The 21189-nt window shown below is 47.3% G+C and overlaps 1 protein-coding gene across 7 annotated transcripts in view; it reads left to right on the top strand.

Annotated features, from left to right (window-relative positions):
- BCOR (BCL6 corepressor) overlaps positions 1-19976 on the top strand; it is an 82646-nt gene extending 62670 nt beyond the window's left edge. For all 7 annotated transcript variants that reach the window (XM_063393022.1, XM_063393021.1, XM_063393024.1 and 4 more), the window contains 7 exons: positions 2309-2637; positions 2968-3234; positions 9098-9264; positions 15947-16092; positions 17244-17321; positions 17522-17672; positions 18844-19976. In XM_063393022.1, the coding sequence (XP_063249092.1) occupies positions 2309-2637; positions 2968-3234; positions 9098-9264; positions 15947-16092; positions 17244-17321; positions 17522-17672; positions 18844-19138 (1433 nt within the window). In that variant the 3' untranslated portion in view covers positions 19139-19976. The remainder of the gene's footprint in view (positions 1-2308; positions 2638-2967; positions 3235-9097; positions 9265-15946; positions 16093-17243; positions 17322-17521; positions 17673-18843) is intronic.
- The last annotated feature ends 1213 nt before the right edge of the window (positions 19977-21189 follow it).

Genomic DNA, 21189 nt, shown 5'->3' with positions numbered 1-21189 from the left:
GCCCGCTCCTGCGGGAAGGGAGGCAGATCCTGCTCTGAGTCAGACTTGCCACAACCCACATCAGTCAGAGGCCTGAGTTTTTTGGGGTTTTTGGTTTGGGTTTTCTTTTTTTTTTTCCCATGGATATTTAGGTATATTCGTGCTTACCCTTGTTTTTCTTCTCTCTTCACGTGGTCAGAAAGATGGGGTGGGATTCCAGGATTCATCACTTGCTGCTTCTCTGCCCCTGTTGTCTTGCATTTCCCAGGCTGATGCTTGGCTTTTTCTCTGTAGTGCTGGTGTCTTGCAGTGTTGTTGATCCTGAAGCTCCTGGGTGCATAGCACATAGCTACTCCCCATCTCTTAGCTCTGGTGCCCATCTCTTAGCTCTGGTGCACATTTAGCCTGGTGCCTGCTGTCACCACTGTGGAGGGTCAAAGTGAAGCACAGAGTTGATGTGGAGTTTGCAGGCAGGAGTACACATTTTTTGTGGTGATTAAACTTCTGCTTTCAGTGCCTCGGCATCTCTGCATGGGAAAGCCTGCAGTTCTTTGAGATAAGCTTCCTGTGGTTTTTTTCCTCCATCCTTTCAGTATTTCTATCCTTCTCCAGACCTGTGAGTTTTTCATTCTATTGTAGTTTTTATGCATGCAGCTGTTTGTTCCATGTGCACTCACAAGAGCTCCTCAGTGTTGCTTTCCATCTTTTCCATCTTTTTTTTTTTCTTTAGTAAGTGATTAAGTAGGTAATGTTGGTACTTCTGTATTGGAATTGGGCTTTTCACATGCTGCTCAATTAGGTTAGTTGGGAACTTTAGAGTTAAACACTCTTTACCTTGTGCTGTCTACAGAGTTGGAAAGACAGCCTTGCATCCATAGGCTCAGCCTACAACTAGGTGCCTTCCTTCAGTATTGGAAAGCCTGAAAAACTTATATGATTTTTGCTGAACAATCTGCACATCATGTGTCCCATAAATCCCCTGACATCTGCTTGGCAAGCCGTGGTATGTGTCTTTTTCTAGAAAGTGGCTCAAAACAACTGAGGGATTTCTGTTTTCATCCTTAATCTAGAAAGCCTTCTGTGAGTTGCTTTCACAGGTCTATTTAAAGGAAGACTAAAGTGTGAAACTGCCCACCAAGAGGATTCTAGATTTTGATTTCTTTTTTACTAACTGGTTCTGGACCGAATCTCTTTAAGTAAGGGTATCTCTCCTCTGAGCACCTGCTTATTTGCTCCTGCCATCTCTTCTGTTCTGAAAGTAGCATCACTTCAGAGACTTCTCAGAGCAAGGGAGCCTCTTTCAAGTTCTCAAAGTTTTTTCCACACCTTCCCTTGGTTGTGTGGTATTGTTTGGCTGAAGTGTCCCTTCCTTTCCAGCAAGCTTTAATTTTTCTGCAGAGGAGCTGGTTCTGAGGTCACCTCAATTCTCCTCCCAAGGGAAATTCAGACTATAAAAAGTCAACTTTCCTATCCTTGTTTTGTTGTAAGCCTGCTTGCACTCTGAAAACAACCCCCAAACTAACCATGCTTTTTGCATGCGGCCCAGACTGAGGGATCCAGCTTGTCAGAACTAACCCCCAGAGAAAACCCAGCCCTGCCAGTGTCCTGCCACAGGCAGCAGAGCACTGGCCTTACTGTCCCAATGTCCCAGAAAGACTCACTTTTGGGGAAAATATCTGATTGCTTTTCCTGCAAAATCCCCGTGCTTTCTGGCAGAGAGCTTGCACAGAACCTCTGTAGGGATGGCTCCTTGAGTAGTTTTCTCTTGGCTTGTGTTTGAAGTCAAAATGCTGCTGAGGAGGTGTTCCCTGTCTTGGGGCTGTCTTGGGGCTAAGCTCAACATGCCCACCTGTGCTGGGGGGCAAAATCTGATCCTTGCTCCCACCCTTCTCCCTGTCCCCCCCTCCTTCACCATCCCTGTGTCTGCGCTTACACCCCACTGAGACAAGCCGGGCTGGGCCCAGGCTGCTGGAGGAGTTGGTTCCCCTTCACATCAGGCAGTCCTAGGCAAGGAGGGGAGTTTTTCCCTGCAGCTGTTCCGCTCTGCCCGTGGTGGCCGGGCTGTGGCACATCCCCATGGCCCTGGCGCTGCCCGGCACCTGCGCGGGGCCTTTCATTCAGGGGTTTTTATTAGAGCCCGAGAGCCGCTAGTGTAGCGTCGACAGGCGAGATGCTGTTTACAGTTTGGATGTGGAACGCTTAAAATATTAATGATTTGAAAATGTAATTGTAGATCTCTTAAGCAGTCGAGGAGCTTGTGTTAAGTGCTAGCAATGCATTTTCCGTTTAACGCGCCGTGCGATGTGTAATGCCTTTCCTTCCCATTTAGGCTTGCCTGTATTCCCGGTGTCTCCGCACATGAAGAGCCTTTCATCCACCAATGCAAACAGCAAAAGGCAGGCTCAGCCAAGCTGTACTCCAGCCTCGAGGTTGGCTGCCAAACAGCAGAAAATTAAAGAAAGCCGGAAGACAGATGGGCTGTACACAGACGAAGAGGAGGATTTCCAACATGCGTCTCTGCTGCCGAAATACAGCGAGTGTGAGAAGCCATCAGGGAAACGTCAGTGTAAAACAAAACACTTGGCACTGCAGGAGAGGAGGAGGAGGTCATCTCTGACAGGGGATGACACCACAGATATCGAAAATGCTGAAGATAAGGTATCTTTATTTAGACTTAATTGTCCACCGGCCTCTGAGAAGGCAGAGCCAGCTTGCTTAAAACTAGCGCACTGTCGTGCATGCAGGGTAACAGGGATTGCGTTCAGATTTGTCTATGGGCGCTTTGCACATTTTGTGTTTGCTTTTCTTAACCTTAGTTGAAGGCACCATTGCAGGGTTGAAGCATCTTCTGTTTAAAAGCTGTAGCGAGTCTTGCTTTAAAAATTAAACACGAGTAGAACAGTGTAATTCCTTGCTGACAAAACGCGCTCCCATCACCGTGCTGTGCAAACAAAGATAAAACACCCCCCTCCGTAATGCTTTTGACAGGTAACGGTAACGAGGAAAGTCAGGAAGCGGCCGGAGCCAGCTTCGGACGGCGACTCCTCGCCAGTCAAGGCGTACGAGCAGAAGCCGTACGAGCGGCTGCCGGTGGCGCCGCCGCTGCTGCCCGCGCCGCCCGCGCCGCTGCCCGTGGCCAGCCCGCCCCAGGACACGGCCCCCAGCCGGCCCATGCCGCCCGAGGCGCGGCGCCTCATCGTCAACAAGAACGCGGGCGAGACGCTGCTGCAGCGGGCTGCTCGCCTGGGATATGAGGTGAGCCTCCCGCGGCGCCCTGCGCGGTGGTTTCTTTTTTATCTTTAAATTTCAAAAGTTAAAATCCTCTTCCCAGTTTTATAGATGGAAGTTCTGCGAGTCAGCAGCTTTGGGTTGGGTGGTTGAAACTCGCAGCCTCTGTTCCCCTGCTGCTTCCCCTTCCCTGGTGTGTGGGGACTGGGGGCAGGTTGCTGTGGGAATGAGTCCCCACCACTGCTGGGTCAGCTGGCAGGGATGCAGGGAGAGCAGCATCCCACGGGAATGAGCAAAGGGTAAAGTTTTATTGGTAACCCTCACTTCCCTTTAGATATAAACCATCTGCAAACAGAACGAATGTCTTTTCTTTTTTTTCCCTCCCAAGTAATCTTTATGGTGATCTTTAATGAGCTGTATGTTTTCTGCTTTTGTTGTTTGTGAGGAGCGCGTAGTTTAGAAGGGTTTTATTTTTGTTCTTCTCTCCAAGGAGTATCTGGTATGTGACACAGGATGTAGCGCTTGGAGTGTCCTCTTGCATGATCAGACACATCGTAGCAGCACTCTGCATGCTTTATACTCGGCGTCTGGAGCTGCTTGGTGTAGCTGGAACAATGTTGTCTAATGAAAGGGGCCCCCTGTTGCTACAAAAATCAGAAACCGATGAATCCCTTAGCTGTGCCGTTTTGAAGCACGCTTTTATTGGGGAAATGCGGGCATGTAGGTATGAGTGGTGTTGCTGGATTTCAGATCTGGTGCAGAGGTGTTTCATTGCAGAGAGCGACTGCTGCCCTCGGCGTGGCTGCAGGGTTTGCTGTGCTGCTGAGAGGGCTGCCTGGACCTTGGAGCTGGGCTTGAGCCCCACGTGGCAAGGGGGCATCAGCCCAGGTCCAGGTGGGGCCTGCCCAGCCTTTGGGATTTGCTGAAACCTTGAAATGCCCTTTGTATAGCTGGAGAGAGTTTTGTGTGGAGCAAGGCTTTGTCCAGCTCTGGAAGGCAGGGTTTATTGGAAAGGTTTTGTTTACCTTAGACAAAGGATTCTTCTAACCCAGGGCACTTCAGCTCAGGCTGTGGTTGTTACAACAGTGCTATGGTATTCTTCATAATTTAAGTGCTTAATTTTCTGTAGGTCCAAAATCCAAATATGTCGTAGCATGTGCTCGAACCATCAGTGTGTATTTTCTTCCTGCATGGGGTCTGTCAGGATGGGTGTGCTTGGGCACTTGGCTTTCTGTGCCTGGCACCTCTGCTGAGCACAGCTCAGTGGGAGCAGCTCCCACACTGAGTGATGGGCTGATGTCCTGCTCAAGCAGGAGCCCAGGGCTCTCCTCTTGCTTTATAGCAGGAGCTCTCTGCCATCAAACCGGCTGGTTGCAGAAAGCTGGGGATAACATTGTGTGCCACCATCTCATTCCCTTCAGCTGGTTGGAGATTTTCATTTTCTGGCTTGAATTCACCCAAAAGTTCAAGTGAGCACCACGTTTTTAGTAGGCTTGAATATCCAGCCCGTTTGATTTGGTTGCTCAGGTGGTGTTGGCCATGCAGCAGGTGGTTCTGTTGCTGGTGGAATGCAGGGCAGGGAAAGAGCCCGGTCCATGCACCCAGGCTGCTGCCACAATCCAGCGTTGTCTGTGTTTTTCGAGGCTCAGAGTGGTGGGTGGCTGTGCCACCCTGCCAGAGCTGTGTTTGGCCCATGGTGAGCTGTGATAGTTTGATCATCCGTGGGAGCTCCATAGCTGAGGGGTTTTTCTTGATAGTGATGAGACTGCTGCAGTTAGTAGAAAGCTGAATTTCCTCTGTCTGCACAAAGAATGAGAATGGTCGAGAAGTAAGAAATTCCTCTATGTAAAAAAAAAAGAAAAGAAAAATCTGGACGAGTCAAGGTAGTATGCTGGTCTGTGAGCTCTGGCAAGCACACAGGTCAGTTTTGTGCCACCCCTGTTGGCAGGGCAGCAACCTCTGGTGGGCACATGGGGGCTTCCCTGGCTGCTGCGATGGCAGCCCTGTGCCAGCCCGGTGGCAGGGGAGGCAGACGAGTTTGCATCATCAGAGCAGGGCTTGCAGAGGGAGCCGAGTGCTGATTCAGGACTCGAGCTGGAAGCGGCTGGCACCGCAGGGCACCACCGAGCCCTGGCAGGAATGCTGTACTGCCCTGAGACCGGATGAGCTCGTGCCTGCCCTTGGCAGCCTGCCCGCCTTTGCAGCAGGGATGCCCCGAGGCTGTGCAGAGATCCCTCTCCAAACCCTTGGGCGTGCAGAGGTGCTGGCAGGCTGTGTGTGTCACTGCTGTACCCGTGGGGAGCCTGCATGCTGCGGGGCTGTGAGCCTGTCCTGCTCTCAGTGCCACGGGGCAGATGTGCCCCAGATCGCCGCAGGAGCACGACACAAGCGGGTACGAATTGTGTGTGAGGCTGACTCGAGTGTGAAATGTCGAAGGACGAGTGTGGCTTGTGTCTGGTCAGATAAACTGCAGGGCTGCAGCCAGCAAGGCTGCTTAAAGATAGTGCAGCAAATGGTCTTCAGCCCTGGAAATCCCTGATGAAGCTGGTGGGAAGCTTTGCCTTTCCCTTCCTAGGTTTATGCGCCAAGCTGTGCTTCAGCAGGATGTTACCAACCCATCCCAATATATGGCCACTCTCGAATCCATTCTGCTTTCCCCATTTGAAACAAATGACTTGAGATAATGGTAGTCTTAAAACTGTAATTTACTTTTTGTGAAGAGGGAATTACAGGGAGTGTAGATTCTTTTTTGGAAAAAAATTACAGAAGGCTTGTGTAATGAATTTGATGTGAGAGGAAACACTGTCTTTCTGCCTTGTTTCTTTTCGGTGTGTGTGTGTATGTGCTGGTTTTGGATGGGGTAGGGTTAATTTTCTTCCCAGTGGCTGATGTGGGGCAGTGTTTTGGATTTGTGCTGAACACAGTGATGATAATACAGGGATGTTTTTGTTACTGCTGAGCAGGGCTTGCACAGAACCAAGGCCTTTTCTACTTTCCTGCTGCCACACTGGTGAGGAGACTGGTGTGCATGGGAGGCTGGGAGGGGACACAGCCAGGACAGTGACCCAAACTGACCAGAGGGATATTCCAGACTGTGTGACATCATGGCTCAGTGTATAAATTTAGGGGGAAGGAGGGGGGAACATTTGGAGTGATGTTGTTTTTCTCCCCAAGTCACGCTAAGTGGGATGGGGCCCTGCTCTCCTGGAGATGGCTGAACACCTGCCTGCCCTTGGGAAGCAGTGAATGAGTTCCTTGTTTTGCTTTGCTTGTGTGCATGGCTTTTGCTTTGCCTATTAAACTGTCTTTATCTCAGCCCACAAGTTTTCCACCTTTGACCCCTGTGATTCTGTGGTTCTCCCCCTGCTCCTGCTGGTGGGGGACTGAGTGAGGCTGCCTGGGCTCAGCTGCTGGCTTGGGTGAAACCATGGCAATGGGCTTGGAAAGTTCCCTCATCAGTTTGTTATTAAGTCCTTTCTGGGAAGGCAGTGAAATTAGCAGAGTGTGTGATGTGTGATAGGGTATTTCAACATGTGAAGGCAGGGCTTATCCAGGCACAGGGAGTTCCCAGTGTCACTGCCACAGGAGCAGGAGCTCCAGAGCACCCTCCTGCCCCTGCACAGCTCTCGCAGGGCTCCTGAGTCCTGCCCAGGAGGGGACATCACTTCAGGGGCTTGGTATGATGCTGGGGGGAAGTGCTAAGGCTCAGCATATAATGCCTGACCCAAGGGCTGTGTTTTGAGGTTGGCTGTGGGGTTATAGTGTTTCTTGGGGCCCGGGGGATGCTGGTCTCTTCCCCTGTAAAACAAGTACATAGGAAGGGCAGCTCCTTGCATATGAGGATGGACCATGCATATGTGCATACTTTGACTATTTGTAGTTGGGCAAAGAAACTACAAGCAGCAGAGGTGGAGGGTGTCTGATTATGTTCTAGTTTGACTCTTTGGATTAACTGTGAGTGATTTTCAGGATGCTGGTTTAAGCAGAGCACCTGAGCAGACATTAAATTGCCCTGTGGCACTCTCACAGCCTTCCCTGAACTTCAGCGAGAAATGCTTGGGAAACCAAAAGTGTGTTTGTGGCACCACATGTTCCTGTATTTGGCAATGGTGGCTCATTTTTTTGTAAATTAAATAAATCATGTTAAAAAAAGTTAATGAGGCATTTAATTAATTAACAATGTAGAGTTTTCTGGTCTTTATGGTTACATTTTGTGGTTAATGACATTCTTCTTACAGCCTCTTAGCACAGAATTGCCCGACAAAATTAGCTTTTTTGTCCAGTAGTAAGTATTCCACCCTAGGACCAGCCTTTCCTTTTTACAAAAATAGATGAAACATCTTTTATTTTGGGTTGCAAAGTCTATTTTAAACGGTAACTGCATGCTAAAAGTGGTGCTGAATACAGCAACTGCTTCTGCTACCTATATCCATCTGCTAATTTGCCTGGCAGGGTGGTCTGGTTTGAAGGAAAATTCATACCTCCGGAGTATAATTTTGCACAGCCCTTTCTTACGGCCTTGAGCATGTGCAGGGTAAAGAGCATCTGTTCTGGACTGATTTTTGGCCTTTGGGCTGATTAGCAGGAGCGTTTAGAGTCCCTCTTTGGTGAGAGGTGGGACTGGGGGGGTCCTGGGTTAAATGTGTGGGTGCGTGGGGGTAGGTGGGTGCATCCCCGTGGCAGGTGGAGGGGATGCTCTGGAGCCTGGGACAGGCAGCTCATTAGCTCTCAGCTCTAGCCTGGTTGGTGAGGGCCTGCTAAAAGAGCAGCTTCATGCTGTATCCTGGATACCAGCTCTCGAGTCAGGTGTACCCAGAGCACAGATTGTTGCGGGCTTTCCGGTTTATTTTGAAACGTGAGGAATAAATGCGCTGCGCCCGATGTCGTTTTATTCTTGTTTTGGCAAAACAAGCGCTCGCCCCCTCCGTGCCGGATCTGGCTTTGCAAGGATGTCACTCAAATGCAAAATTAATGGTTTACCACTAATCTGGGAACGTGGGGGCTATTTTATGCATCGAACATCTCTTAGAAATGTGTTTTGTTTTGTTTTGTTTTGCCTTCTTCTGCATCCGACACGAGTCGAGGAAGACTCGCACCATCCTAAATTTTCGGTTGAGTGATGGAGCAGTCATTGTTCCAAGGCTGCACGGCAGCGCAGAGCTGAGCCTGGCCCAGGCTCTGGAGCGTGGTGTATTTGACTGCAAGATGAATTGTGTTAAATTCACATGGCTTCCTGCGGCGCCGGGCTCGTTACTGGAACCCGGCGCCTGGCTTTACTTCTGCATGCAGAAAACCGGGGAGGGTGAAAATGGGATTTCCCCGATCCCGATAGAGCTGGGCTGGTTTCTGTTTGCTGATAGCAAACCATCCTTTGTCTTAAATGTGTTTTGTTTTGGGTCGTGCGCTTTTTCTTTTTAAAATCAAACTGACGTTGGCTGTGCTGCTGTTGCACTTGCAGAATTTTCTGTTAAAAACAATTTAGATGTATGAGTAACAGCCTTCCCACTGGCTTTACATGTAGAAGTTCTCAGAAGTGGAACATTGTGAGTTTTTGTCTGTGAAATTTTTATGTTCTCCGCCTATGACAATTCCTGATGTTGGGGGTTACAGGGTCATGCAGGGCATGGAGCTCTCCGTGTCGCTTTGCCCAAATTAGTCTGCTCAGGGAAGTTGTGCTCTCTGCTATGTCTCCTGAACAGAAAGGACTGTCAACAGCTCCCCTTTTTATTTTCCTTTTGACTGACCCATCTCGTAAAGGGTAACTTAGCATATCACAGGGATTTTGTCTTCAGCCTCTTTCCCGCCCCTCTTTTCCTTCAAGCAGAGAAACCTGCGCATTCACACGGCAAGAAATAACTCTATATTCATCCGTTTTCCTTCCTTTTTCCAGGAAGTGGTTCTGTATTGTTTGGAAAACAAGGCGTGCGATGTGAACCATCGTGACAACGCGGGTTACTGTGCCCTGCACGAGGCCTGTGCCAGGGGCTGGCTGAGCATCGTGCGGCACCTCCTCGAGTACGGCGCGGACGTCAACTGCAGCGCCCAGGATGGAACCAGGTCAGCGGCATCCCTGCCTCCCTGCCCTCTGTGCCTCTCCTTTGTCCTCCCCTCGTCCTGCCTGTCCACCCTGAAACTCTCAGAGCAGATAGCACTGCCTTATTGCCAGTCCTGGTCCTCGTCCAGGCTCTGCGACCCGCTCTGCTCTCTGGTTGATAAAGCAGTGGGGACACGCTGCTGTTGTCACTCGAGTTCGGGGTAATTTCTCTTTTCTTCCGGGAATTTCAATAAGTTGTGCTTTGGCTGGTTTTTGTTAGTCAGTGGAATTGCCAGCTGCAGGGCAGGAAGAAGTGATACTTGAGCCGCAGCCCTGCTCATGTGCCCTCCAGGTCCTTTGAGTTGTGCCACAAGAGCGGAGTTTGCCTTGTTAGCAGGGTTACTTTTGAGAGCACTTCAGGCTTTTGTGGCGATCGGGTGTGCGAATCCTGTATATGCTGTATAAAAATGTTTGTTGAACTGTTAAACTATCTGCTCATTTGATATTTTGGATTTACTTTTTTCTTTTTTCCTTTTTTTTTAATCCCGAATTAGCCTTTTTTTAGTTTCCTTCACAGAATAGCAGGAGCGCTTTAGTTCCTGTGCTGGCAGAATAGATAGCGAGCTTTTCTTTTGAGCTTTGTGGAGAAAAAAAATTGCTGCTCCGGACCTTTTTTGAAGCTTCTTGTGTATCTCCTAAAGCACCTCTTTGACCACCTCTGTGAGGCTGACCTTGGGGTAACTCGTCCTGAGCATATGCAGAGCGTTATTCAGTCTGTGCATTTTGGGGACAGGTCGCTTTGTATTCTTCGAATCTCCTGCAGCTTGTTATCTTAAATGGTTTATCGCCTTCCCTATCACCATCCAGATAGCCAGGGAGGTAAAATTAGCGTAACTAAGAGGCTGCTTCTTTTGTTTTTAAGCTCTTTATTTATTAACTTGGGAAGGGAGGAGTCAGGAAAACAAAAAGAGGTCTGGTTAGGATGGTCCATTAAAAGTTCATGATGGCCCATTGTTCCCGGCCCATCACCAGCCCATCACAGCCCAAAGGAAAGCTTTTGGGAGAAACATTAAAACCCCGACTGGATTGTCAGATTCCTCCTCTGTCGCCCCTGTCTTTGTAAGAGTTCTGAGCTCTCCAGGCTGACAAAAACAGCCTCACATTTTCTGCTGCCTTCGGCTTTAATATGTGACCTGTGCAACAGCGGTGAGTTACCGTAAAAAGAATCCTAAATTATTTTTGTCTCACTCGCTAGAATAACCTATATAGAAAATTATCCCTGGGAAGTGTCTGAGCAGTCTTAATCACTCGCCAGTTCAGAGTCCACCTTTGATTTCTAGTCACAGACGGAGCTGATTTTCAAGAAAGAAACTTGGCCCGTGTACCCTGAAAAGTTGTTTCTGGGAAAATGTATTTTAGAAAATAACATAATGATGATCTGATCATAGATGGTAATGTCAGAACTCAGCGTGCCTGAGAGAGTTGCCTCTCTTTTCTGAGGGCAGACTTACTTTTCATTTGGAAAGCTGCCCAACAGACAGCAAGAACCCAAAACACAAGTAATATATAGAGGGAAGATGGTCTGAGTTGGGCAGGACAGAGAGCAAAAGCTTCTGTAAGGAACTTTGAATCTGTGTAACATACTGCCTTTTGGCAGGATCAGACTTCTCTGTAAGAGTAAGTCAGGACATAAGACAAGTCTCATTTCTCTCTTGAAAGTTTTTCTTCTTTAACTTTTAGGAGGAAAGATGTCCTCAGCTGTGTTGCTTTTAAAATTAAATTCCAGAACCCTTAGAAACACAGTAAAGGTTTAAAAAGAACAACAAAAAAACCCCAAAACAAAACCCAAAATGCGCACCGTCAAAGACTTGTCCTTCTCTCCTGCTTTTTTAATGACTCTGAATATGCTTTTTATGTCCTTCTCTGCCATGTCACTTATCCCAGGTACTTTTGGCCGTGCTGTGGCAGCTCTGAGGGCTGCAGACAGTGGCAGTGGCTGTGTGTAGTTGTGTTCAGCCTGTTGGTGTAAGGCAGCACAGAGGGCTGGTGTGACTGATGCAGCTGGGGTGGGGAGCTGGCTTGGGGGGTCACCTGGAGCTCTGGGCTCTGTTCCTTGCTGTCTCTGCCCTCGGCTTTTTGGAGGACGCTCTGAGAAGTTGTGGCTGGTGAGGATATGGCTTTGGTGTGTGCAGGATGTCCGTGGGAATGTGAAGGGTGCAGGAAAGTTCTGTAAAGTTCTGTCTGCGCGTCTCTGCAGTGCTGCGGGTGCTCTGATCAACGGGCTGGCTTTGCATGTGTGTGTTTAGGGATGAGTTCAGCCTCTGGTTCCTGATAGTATCAGAAATCCCGGTGAAGCCAGAAACAAACAAAGCGCCAGACTGGTGTAGGGACAAGGAGGAGACACTGGGGGTGTAGGAATGGTGCAGTCCTTCCCTTCACTCCAGCTCGGCACAGGATGTCCCTCTCTGCCCTATTCACAGCACATCTGGCCAGGCTAAATGTGGTAGGTCTTGGATGTTTTTCCCCTTAAACCCTGTGCTGATAGACCACATGCAGTGCCTGCAGACCCTGAATACACAAGCACTCTGCTGCTCAATTAGTGCCTAATCAAAGATTATTGTAGAACCCGGAGATCTTTAAGACCTGTCTCCGAGGTGCTGCAGTCACTGAGGGCTCTTAATCGTCTTACCTATAAATAATAATAGACCGTGCTTAAGAGGTGAGAGCTTCCCTTCCCTGACAGGACCCCAGTCAGTGCCGCAGCTCCGCTAGGAGTGTTCGAGCTGACATTAGCAAGGCTGTTTGCCGCGTGTATCTGGCCTTATCTCGCTGTTCTCCTCCTCTTACCTCTTCAGCTGAACCCATGCCATTATAGAAACAAAGCCACATGCCAAAAATACAGACGTCCCTTGCCTGTTAGCGAGGGCTCCGCATCGCCCGCTAGGTTCTCTCTCTGCAGCCAGTTTTGCTGTATCCTTCCCGCTGGCAGCTGATGAGCTCAGCCTTTTTTATTTATTTTTTTTCCCTGCGAGGACCATGCCAAGATGGCTCTCTTCCTGTGTCCTTTCAGCTGGGCTTGGCACAGCCATACCTTCCAGCAGCTAATTGCGTTAAAGAAGAGCCAGCCTGCGGAGCTGCCCTCCTGCAACTCGTGCCTTGCCTCTTCCGTGGGGGGATGGAAACAAAAACAAAATGCCAGAACGTGGCATTGCTTGGCGAGTTCAAGACCTCTGGCTGCAGTGAGGAGAGTTCTGGTGGTGCCTGAAGGGCTGAGAGCAAACCCTGACTGGTCTAAATAGTTTATGATTTTGGTGGTGGAATGATAAATCCCTCCAGTGAAGTGTTTTCCTAACTCTGGGGGTGGTAAAAATAGTAGGAAGAATTCGGCAGTACACAAGAGAGGGTTGAGATGTGTGTCTTTTGTAGGATATTGCAGCTCTCGAATGTCCCCAGATCCTTCTGGGGCCTTTTGGAGGGTTTGTTTTAGAAACGAGCTGTGCTGCGTTTACTGTACCATTAGGGATAGAGAGTGTTTATTTCCACGATGCTCAGGGTGGAAGAGATTGTATGGCAAAGCAGCCCAGGAGAGGACTCCCAGGGATCTTCTTTTATTTTCACATCTGAAAAAGTTGCCTATTCCAGTAGTTGCTTTTGCATCCTACAAAGAGGATGGTTAAGCTCTGCCAAGACTGAAGAATACTCCCTCCTCTGCTGGCCCTGCTGGGAGAAGCAAACAAATAGCTGTGCCTTTGCATGGTTCCGCTCGTGAGCTTGCCAAGAAGCTGTTCTAGCCAGTAAAAGAGTCTGTCAGTGCTCTGTTTTGGCCTTTTCTCCCTTAACTTATCTATGGGGAATCTCCTTTTCCCCCCGCACCCACCCCATCCAGCTAGTGTTTTCTTTCCTTCCTTCTATTTATTGTTCTTCCTTCTTCCGCACTGCTTTACTACGCCTTTCCTTCCCCATGCCTCTATAAATTCCCCTCATGCCCAGGCAGCCTCCCTGTGTACTCCTAGATGACAAATCTGGTTCTGCCTGCCCTGGTGCCTGCCCTGCTGCCTCTGTCTGCAGCACCACGTTGGGCTGGGTGACCTGTCAAAAGGCAGAAGGAGGTTCCATCACAGGATTACAGCCCATGTGCTGCAGTTTTTCCTTCCTGGGGAATGCCCAGGCACCCTTTAATAAACTCGTCTGAGTGTCGTTAAATCAACTGAAACACCGGGCGGTGATTTAGATGCTGTTTTTAATAAGTTAAGGGATCATCTTGAATTCATTACTGCTTCAAAAGCCACTTAGGTAAGTCAGTTAAAAAATACCCCAAACACAAACAAGAAAACCCACAAACCAGTAATCCCACAACGCTCCTCAACCCCCTCCCAAAACCAGAAAATCGTAATTCTGAAATAAAATTTAAAAGAGTTCAAAATTAAAGACTCCAGTAAAGCGAGGGAGTGGGGGAGAAAAAGCATTCCCAGCACTTGGCAGCAGCCGTAGTGCTGATCTCCTCCTGGTGCCTGTTGCCAGACTCTCAGCCAGGGATGCTTCGTGCCCAGTGGGGGACGGGAGGGTTTGCAGCAGGGCTGACCTTTGCTGCTGTGGATGCTCAGAGTGCCGTGACCCAGCAGCTCAGGCCTCAGCTGCTTGCTGACAGCAAGAAACACCCGATCCTTCTGCAGCCCCCGTGTCAGCACCTCTGTTATTTGTTGCCTCCTGCTTGGTGTCACCTGGGATGTGACACTGTGATGTAGCACTGACCAGATCCTGCGTGTGAGGCTTCCCTGTGGGGAAGCACTGAGTCAGTAGGTGGAGGTGGGAGGGTGAGATTTGCTGGGGAATCCTGGGAATGCTGGCTCCTCCAACACTGTGTCTGAAAGGCATCAGGTTCAGTGTTATTTTAGAGGCATTTCCTCAGAAACAGAGAAGGGATATCCTGACCCTTTTCCAGTGATCCTCATGGACCTCTCTGGTCTTAAAGTGTCAAGGTGGCTTTCCCAGGAGTGGTGTGTTGGGCTTTGAAGGTGTCTGCATGTTGTGCCCTCTGCTGCCAAGGGTCTGAGGACTGGCACAGGCTGGACTGAGGACTGTGCTCAGCAGCTCGAGGACCACCTGCTTCACTCTGTTGGTGGCATGGGGTGTATGGGAGGCAGGCAGTATGGGATAAGCCCTCTTTCCATAGGGAAAAAACCACCAAGTCCCCAAGTGCACCTCCTTATGTCAGTATATTGTGCACATGTCAAAACCAATACGACATGCAGCTTTCCAGCAAGATGGGTGCAAGCAAGATCCCTTCTCATGTAGCAGGTGTTAGTCACCCTAAGCTATGCTGGAAAGTACTTGGAGTAAATACATCTGGAACACCTTCTTGAGACTTACCAGAGTCCTCCTGCTACCAGCAGTGCTGTGTAATAGATGGGAAAAAGGTGGTGTGCCATCCTCTTGTGACTGATTTGATCCTCCTCTCCTCTGTCCTGAGCTTTCGTGGATGCCAGGTCATCCAAAGCAGTGGTGACATCCAGGGGACGTTGCCCTGTGAGGGAGGAGTTCTGGGATGTGACCTCTTGGCAGGAGGGAGTTGGAGCCCTGGTTGTGAGCCGAGCGTTGCTCGGCGGAGCGGGAGGCGGAGCGGAGAGGTTGGCTGTGCTTCCAGATGCTTTCCCGTGGTAACATCACTGGGAAAGCTTTCCAGGAAGGCAGTGTGTGATCCTGGTTAAAGTCCTTCCTTGTGTTTTCGTACAAGCTCCCTGAGAGCTTGGAAACCTTGCTGGGGGCAGCAGTGTTGACAGCCCAGAGGAGGAGTGTTGTGCTGAGTTGGACTGCCACGATCGCTGCCCACGCATCGGACTCTGCTTTTAGTTCCCTGCTCTTGCTGTCTAAGGAAAAGATGGGATTTTAACACATCTTCATTAGTCTGAAGGGTAATATGTTCTACTTCCAGACAACTCCCTGTTACGTGTAATCAATTTTAAAGGCAAAAGTTAATGCGATTTATAATTAGCAATAAGAAATTCTAAACCTGGAATTGCAGGCCTGTGTATTAATGAATAATCCTTCTGAAGGCTCACAAAATCTATGTCTGAGCTTGTATGGATTGCTCACGCGCATGAAATGCGTTAATTTCTGGGTGGACTACACCTAAAATAACATGTTTTTCTATTCTCTGATTAGAAGGGTTGAATTGTGCTGCAAATATATTCACAAGTACTGTTTAAAGAGGATGTTCTGTGTGGAAGTTTAATTCCTAGCAAATTTTCATAACTTATTTCTGTGTACATAATTTAGGAGCTTCGGGTAACTGATTTCCGTGCTTGCCCAGAGGCAGGCTGAATGAGCCTTGCTCCACAACACGCTGTTAAATTGGCAGAGATTTGGAACGGTAGAGTGACTTGCAGCAAAATGATGTTTGTGAGGCTTCACACAAACTCCTGCTTTTCCTTACAGGGCTGTAATTATTTTACTGTCCCTCGAAAATGTGTACAGCAAGGAATAGACATAACAGAAATATGTGCCCTGAGCAGTCTGACTGAAGACAGGAAGGGAGGGGAATGATGTGCAAGTAAAACCGACAATAAGATGACTGGCAGCTGTATTAATAGAGTTACTTTCTATAAATAACTTTGATCTACAGTCAGAAGTTTCTTGTCAGAAACATTTGCATAACACTGTTGAGTCAAAAAGTAACGCCGTGATTTTCCTTTTATTCCTCACCAGACCGATCCACGACGCGGTCGAGAACGACCACTTGGAAATTGTCCGCCTGCTGCTGTCCTATGGTGCTGATCCAACACTGGCCACCTACTCTGGGAGGACCATTGTGAAAATGACCCACAGTGAGCTCATGGAGACCTTCCTCACAGGTCTGTACCCACGCTGCATGAGACTTTCTGGTCCTGGTAGATGGGGCTTTGTTCCCTGTCCCCCAAAGTCCCTCCTGCCTGGCAGGGGTGACTTCACGCCACGGAGCCGTGGGGTGGGCTGGGCTGCAGTAGCTCCCTGTTTGCCTGCAAAGACCCAGAGGCTGCATGTGGGAAGCACAGCCATGCTTGGGGGCTCCTTCTAATTGAAACTCTTAAAAAGTCATAAGGATTATTCCACTGTCAGATTTAATAGGTGGGTAGGTCAGCGGGCTGTTTCGGTGCCTTCAGTTTTCTGCTTGAAATGGAAATAAGAAACTTGCCAATTCAAATAGCTGTTTGTTAAACATGTTTTCCCATGGTCTTGCTTCTTATCTTAGACTATTTTTTGTTTTGCCTGTTCTGCCTTGTTTTATATCTGAAATACTGTAAAAATACGTTAAAGGCTCTTGTCTTTAAACATATCCATGTTGTAACATGGTTTTAGGGGTTTTTTGCCTCTTAGTTTTGGATGAAGACACTTGCATCTCCTAATAACTTACCTCTGAGCATGTTTGCAGTGTTCATGTCCATGAGTTTAAGTACTCATCTGTTTACCTCTTTAAATGGTGCAGCATAGAAAGCATACAGATGTTTCAGGACTCCAGTAAAGTCCAAAGTATCTTTGACTTCTAGCATCCTGAATCCCAGTATCTTTTCACCAATTCAGCTTGTAAATCTCCGAAATTATATCTGTAGAAAAGAACTGCATCTTGTGAACATACCTGTGTGAAAAAACCTTTTTCATCGGTTTATTTGGGGCCACAGTTTCACCCTCAAATTTGTGTGAAGTCCAAGAATAATTGTGAAGGCCAAAAAATGTGGTACACCCTTTCTTTACAAAAATAAGATACTGCTCTCAGTACCTGAAGCTTAACGTTGGGTCTGTCCTTTTTAGACCTTAGGTGATTATTTGATGTGGTGGGTGATTATTTGATGTGGGGGAATGGTGGTTATGTGCTGTTGTTTGTGGCATGTGTGCCAGGAGTGTGGTGTGGGATTTTTTGATGGAAGGTACAGAGGACCCGTGTGGAGGCTCTGTGACGTGTGGTCTCCTAACTTGGCAGCTTTTTGTTCTCATCAGTATGTTTTTGTTGTTGTTTTTTCCTCTCCAGAGTATTTAACTGACCTGCAAGGTCGGAGTGTTGATGACCCTGGTTTGTGCTGGGATTTCTATGGCAGCTCTGTGTGCGGTGAGCAAATGTTGCCCTTTATTTCTTTGTATGCAGAGACTTTAAAAACGTGGGGGTGGGGGCTGTTTTGTTGTTGTGGTGGAGGAAGCTAGGAAGGAAGCAAACTCATTTTGTTTACAGATCACGTTATTGGGGAAAAAAGCAAGATCTGCAACAGTCTTTCCATTGCTGACTTAGCACCTTTATTCAATTTTATTTAGATCCAAAAGATGAATCTGGATTTGATGTCTTGGCAAATCCTCCTGGCCCAGGTGATGAAGATGAAGATGGCTTTAGCGATGTGTTTGAATTTGAATTTTTGGATGAGCCTCCCTTGCCGTGTTACAACATTCAAGTGTGTCTCTCTCAGGGGTAAGAACAAATACAAATTTTGGGGTAAAACCAGCTGGGATGATCTGCTTGGGTTGGTGGCAGTTTGTGTTGGCGGGAAAAAGTGTGTTTATGTAACATAAATGAGAGATCAATACTGTAACTGCTAGGGTTTGTTTGGAAATAAACTAATGGGACGTGAGAGGGGAAAAGGCTGTTTGTCAGGGCTGAGTTCTTATTGCCATATTCCCAGGTGGGACAAGTGATTTTGAACACAAATTCCTTTCCTCATCCCAGATGGGCATCTTGTTTATAACTTTCCAAAACAGAAATGCTTCTAGCACTTAAATTGGGGTATCAAGTTTGAAAGGTGTCAATTGTATTTCATGGGCTTTTCTGTTTTGCTGCTGAGTGGACACACTTTTGTGGATGACAAAATGACACCATTACTCCTTTTCTAGACTTTTTAGCAAAACTAGTTTAAAGCTCTGAATTGGAACAAACAAATAAGTATCTTAATGAAGATCCTATGATACTTAATAATAAGCAAAGACCTGGAAAGCTGTATTATCTGTTATATTCAAGATATAAATTAGATTTGTAAATGACTGTTGTTTACCATTTGCACCAGTTTTGATGACAGCTAGTTTTAAATATTGATCATGAAGGAGTGTGGGTTTTAGTATGTTTTTGTTACATGGATGATCAATCTAACTTAATTCCCTGAAGTGGACAACTACAAAGATTGAATTTTAAAATTGTGTTGTTTATCTGACAAAAAAAAACCCCAACTTACTGTTGACTTCTATTTAATATTGGCATCTCTGGAAGCCAGGGGTGCTGAATTTTGTGGTTGTAACTATAAGCCATGTCCTGGTTGGTGCAATGAAAGTTGGGATCAGGTGGGCTGACCTTTAGGTGCCTGAGTTGGGATGGCTGCTGGCACACATGGGCACTAAGGAGCCCAGGTTTTACAGGTCCCTGTGCCCCTGCATGCCTGGATCCTTCCTTCCCAAAGCTGCAGGTAGCAGTACTCTGAGTAAATACATGCACACCTGCTCATGTTACATTCGACTCCTGAGTGACAGCTTTGATTTCAGAGGGATCGCTTGTGGGATTGGGGAGGGTTTGTCACACAGCGCTGTGGGGAAGAGTCAGGAGTCCTGTCACTTACTGGCAGTCACTGGAGCCTCTTTCTCCTTTGCTTCCGCAGACCACGGAACTGGCTCCTGCTCTCGGACGTGGTGAAGAGGCTAAAAATGTCATCTCGCATCTTCCGCTGCAACTTCCCCAACCTGGAGGTCGTCACCATCACGGAGGCAGAGTTTTACAAACAGACTTCCCTCAGCCAGTTGTTCTCTTGTGCTACGGACCTTGAGGCTTTCAACCCAGAGAGCAAAGAGCTCTTGGACTTGGTGGAGTTCACAAGCGAGCTCAAGACTCTGCTGGGCTCCGAGCTCCACTGGCTGCACCCGCACGAGGAGCCGCCCTTCGACATCCTCTGGTGAACCGCCAGGCCGCTAATGTACAGCGCTCTATACAGCTACTCCTTTATGTATATGTGTTCAGAGGAAATCGTTTCTGTAAAGAAAGGACACTATTAAATATGAAAATATCTTTCCTTTATATAAGAGATCTGAATTCCAGTTGGATGGATTTTGGAAGAATTTTTTTTTAACTTCAATCAGTTTTTACGGAAATTGTTATATAATGTTTCTTTAAATGCACACAGGCTTTGGGATAAGTTTGTTATTACTCGGAACACATTTTTTTTTTAAAGAACACACCCACACACATTGACTTTGTTTCATACAAAGCACTGATTACACAGAACATACTTTTTCTAGGTGATGTGATCAAAGTCGTGTGGCTTGTTTGGGAGATAGAATTCAGTAAGGCACTTGGTGATATTATTTTTGTTTTTTTTGTTTACAGAATTACCTGCTTTGGCCAGGTAAGCACTATTGAATATAATTCAATAGTTTGTAATATAAATTAAACCATATCCATACGCATCAACTAATTGTAAGAACTTTTATATCCTAATTTAAAAGCTGTGAAATTTAGTTTTCACACATCAAACCGGATTGTTTATATATGTTTAAACATTTTATGCTCTTTATTTAAAGAAGACTTTGAACTATTTTTTCTGTACCTTGTAAAATATTGAAAAACTAACATATGTTGAAGTTGCTTGAAACTGTACATAAACTAAATTTTCTGAATTGTGTGTTTATGTTTGAGATCTGTGTTTTAACTTTGTAAGTAAATCTTCTGCCTTTGTATTTATATTTTACAAAAATTTTCTTAAAGGCAATAAAACTGTTGAGAAATGAAGAGGTTAAAGTGACTCCCATTAACTCTGTGCCTGGTTGTGACATGGGCTTCATCCCATTAATGTTTATGAACGGAGGGTGTAGTTTCCAAAGTGGAGCAGGGCTGGTAGAGGTGCAGGCAAGCAGCTGATGAAATTTGGGGTACAATCTGTAGTGCCTTTCTAAATTCCATGTTGCAAGAAAACATCAGGTGGGTGCTTTTGGTGGGACAAGGGTTTAAAAGTGGTGGTCACAGTACCTTCTGCACCATCTTTGAGTTAAACAATTGTGAATAGGTTTAATCTCCTTCCCTCCTTTGACATCCTTTTAATTTCAATTGGTTGAATTCTTTTTTCAGTTGAGTCTGCAGAGTGGAGGAAAATAGTACCAGGGGAAATGCTTTAGTTTTAATGCGGAGCATTAAATATATAAGCACATTTTGGGAGGCTTTGAAGGGACAGTGACCAGAATGTCACTTCTGCATAGCTCTGGAACTTGTATCTATGAGGCTGGGCTCCCTGGGCTTGGGCAGACCTTCTCTGCCTTCCCCTTGTGGAAGGAAATTCTTGCTGTGAACTCATGAGTTTTAATTTGGGGCTGTTATTGAGAGTAGAATGTCTTATGATAGCCAGTTGCCTCTGAGGTGTTTAAACTGCACTGTTCTTCTGATGGGGGCCAGGACCCCAGCCCAAGGGTCTCGAGCAGAGCGCCTGGTCAGTCTGGGAAAAGCATCTAGGAGGAAGTTTCTTCATTGCCTTGAAGGCTGAAGGTAAGGGGGAACTCTGCCTCATTTCTGAAGGTGCCCTGGAGGGGAGGACTCAGAACTGCCTCTCCTGTGCTGCCCCTGAGTCTTTTGCCAAACATTTGTACTGTGTGGATTTACAGTGGGCTGTTCTGTGGGTAAGGTGGTTTTGTAGCTGAGCCAAGAGGTGAGAGAAGGGTCCAAAAGCTCCTGCTGCTGGACATCAAAGTCTCGTTTCTGCACAGGACAGGGAACTTTTATTCCTAACACATCCACTAACCTCCTTTTTCCAGATGTGGGGTGAGGAGGGTGATGCTCTTATGTGCATGCTGGATTTCCTTTTCAAACAGCCTCCAGCTTTTCAAGGAACTGAAACACAGACACTCCTACTCTCCAGTGCCATCTGCTTTCACCCCCTGATTTTCCCTGAAAGAACAGGGCCAGAAAATGTAAGGCAAGGGAGAGCACTAAAAGCAATTGTTAAGGACACCTTTATCTGATC

Source organism: Prinia subflava, chromosome 3 (assembly GCF_021018805.1).
Source record: "Prinia subflava isolate CZ2003 ecotype Zambia chromosome 3, Cam_Psub_1.2, whole genome shotgun sequence".
NCBI classification, from domain to species: domain Eukaryota; kingdom Metazoa; phylum Chordata; class Aves; order Passeriformes; family Cisticolidae; genus Prinia; species Prinia subflava.
Note: the sequence above shows the minus strand (reverse complement) of the source record. Positions and strands in the feature narration are given on the sequence as shown.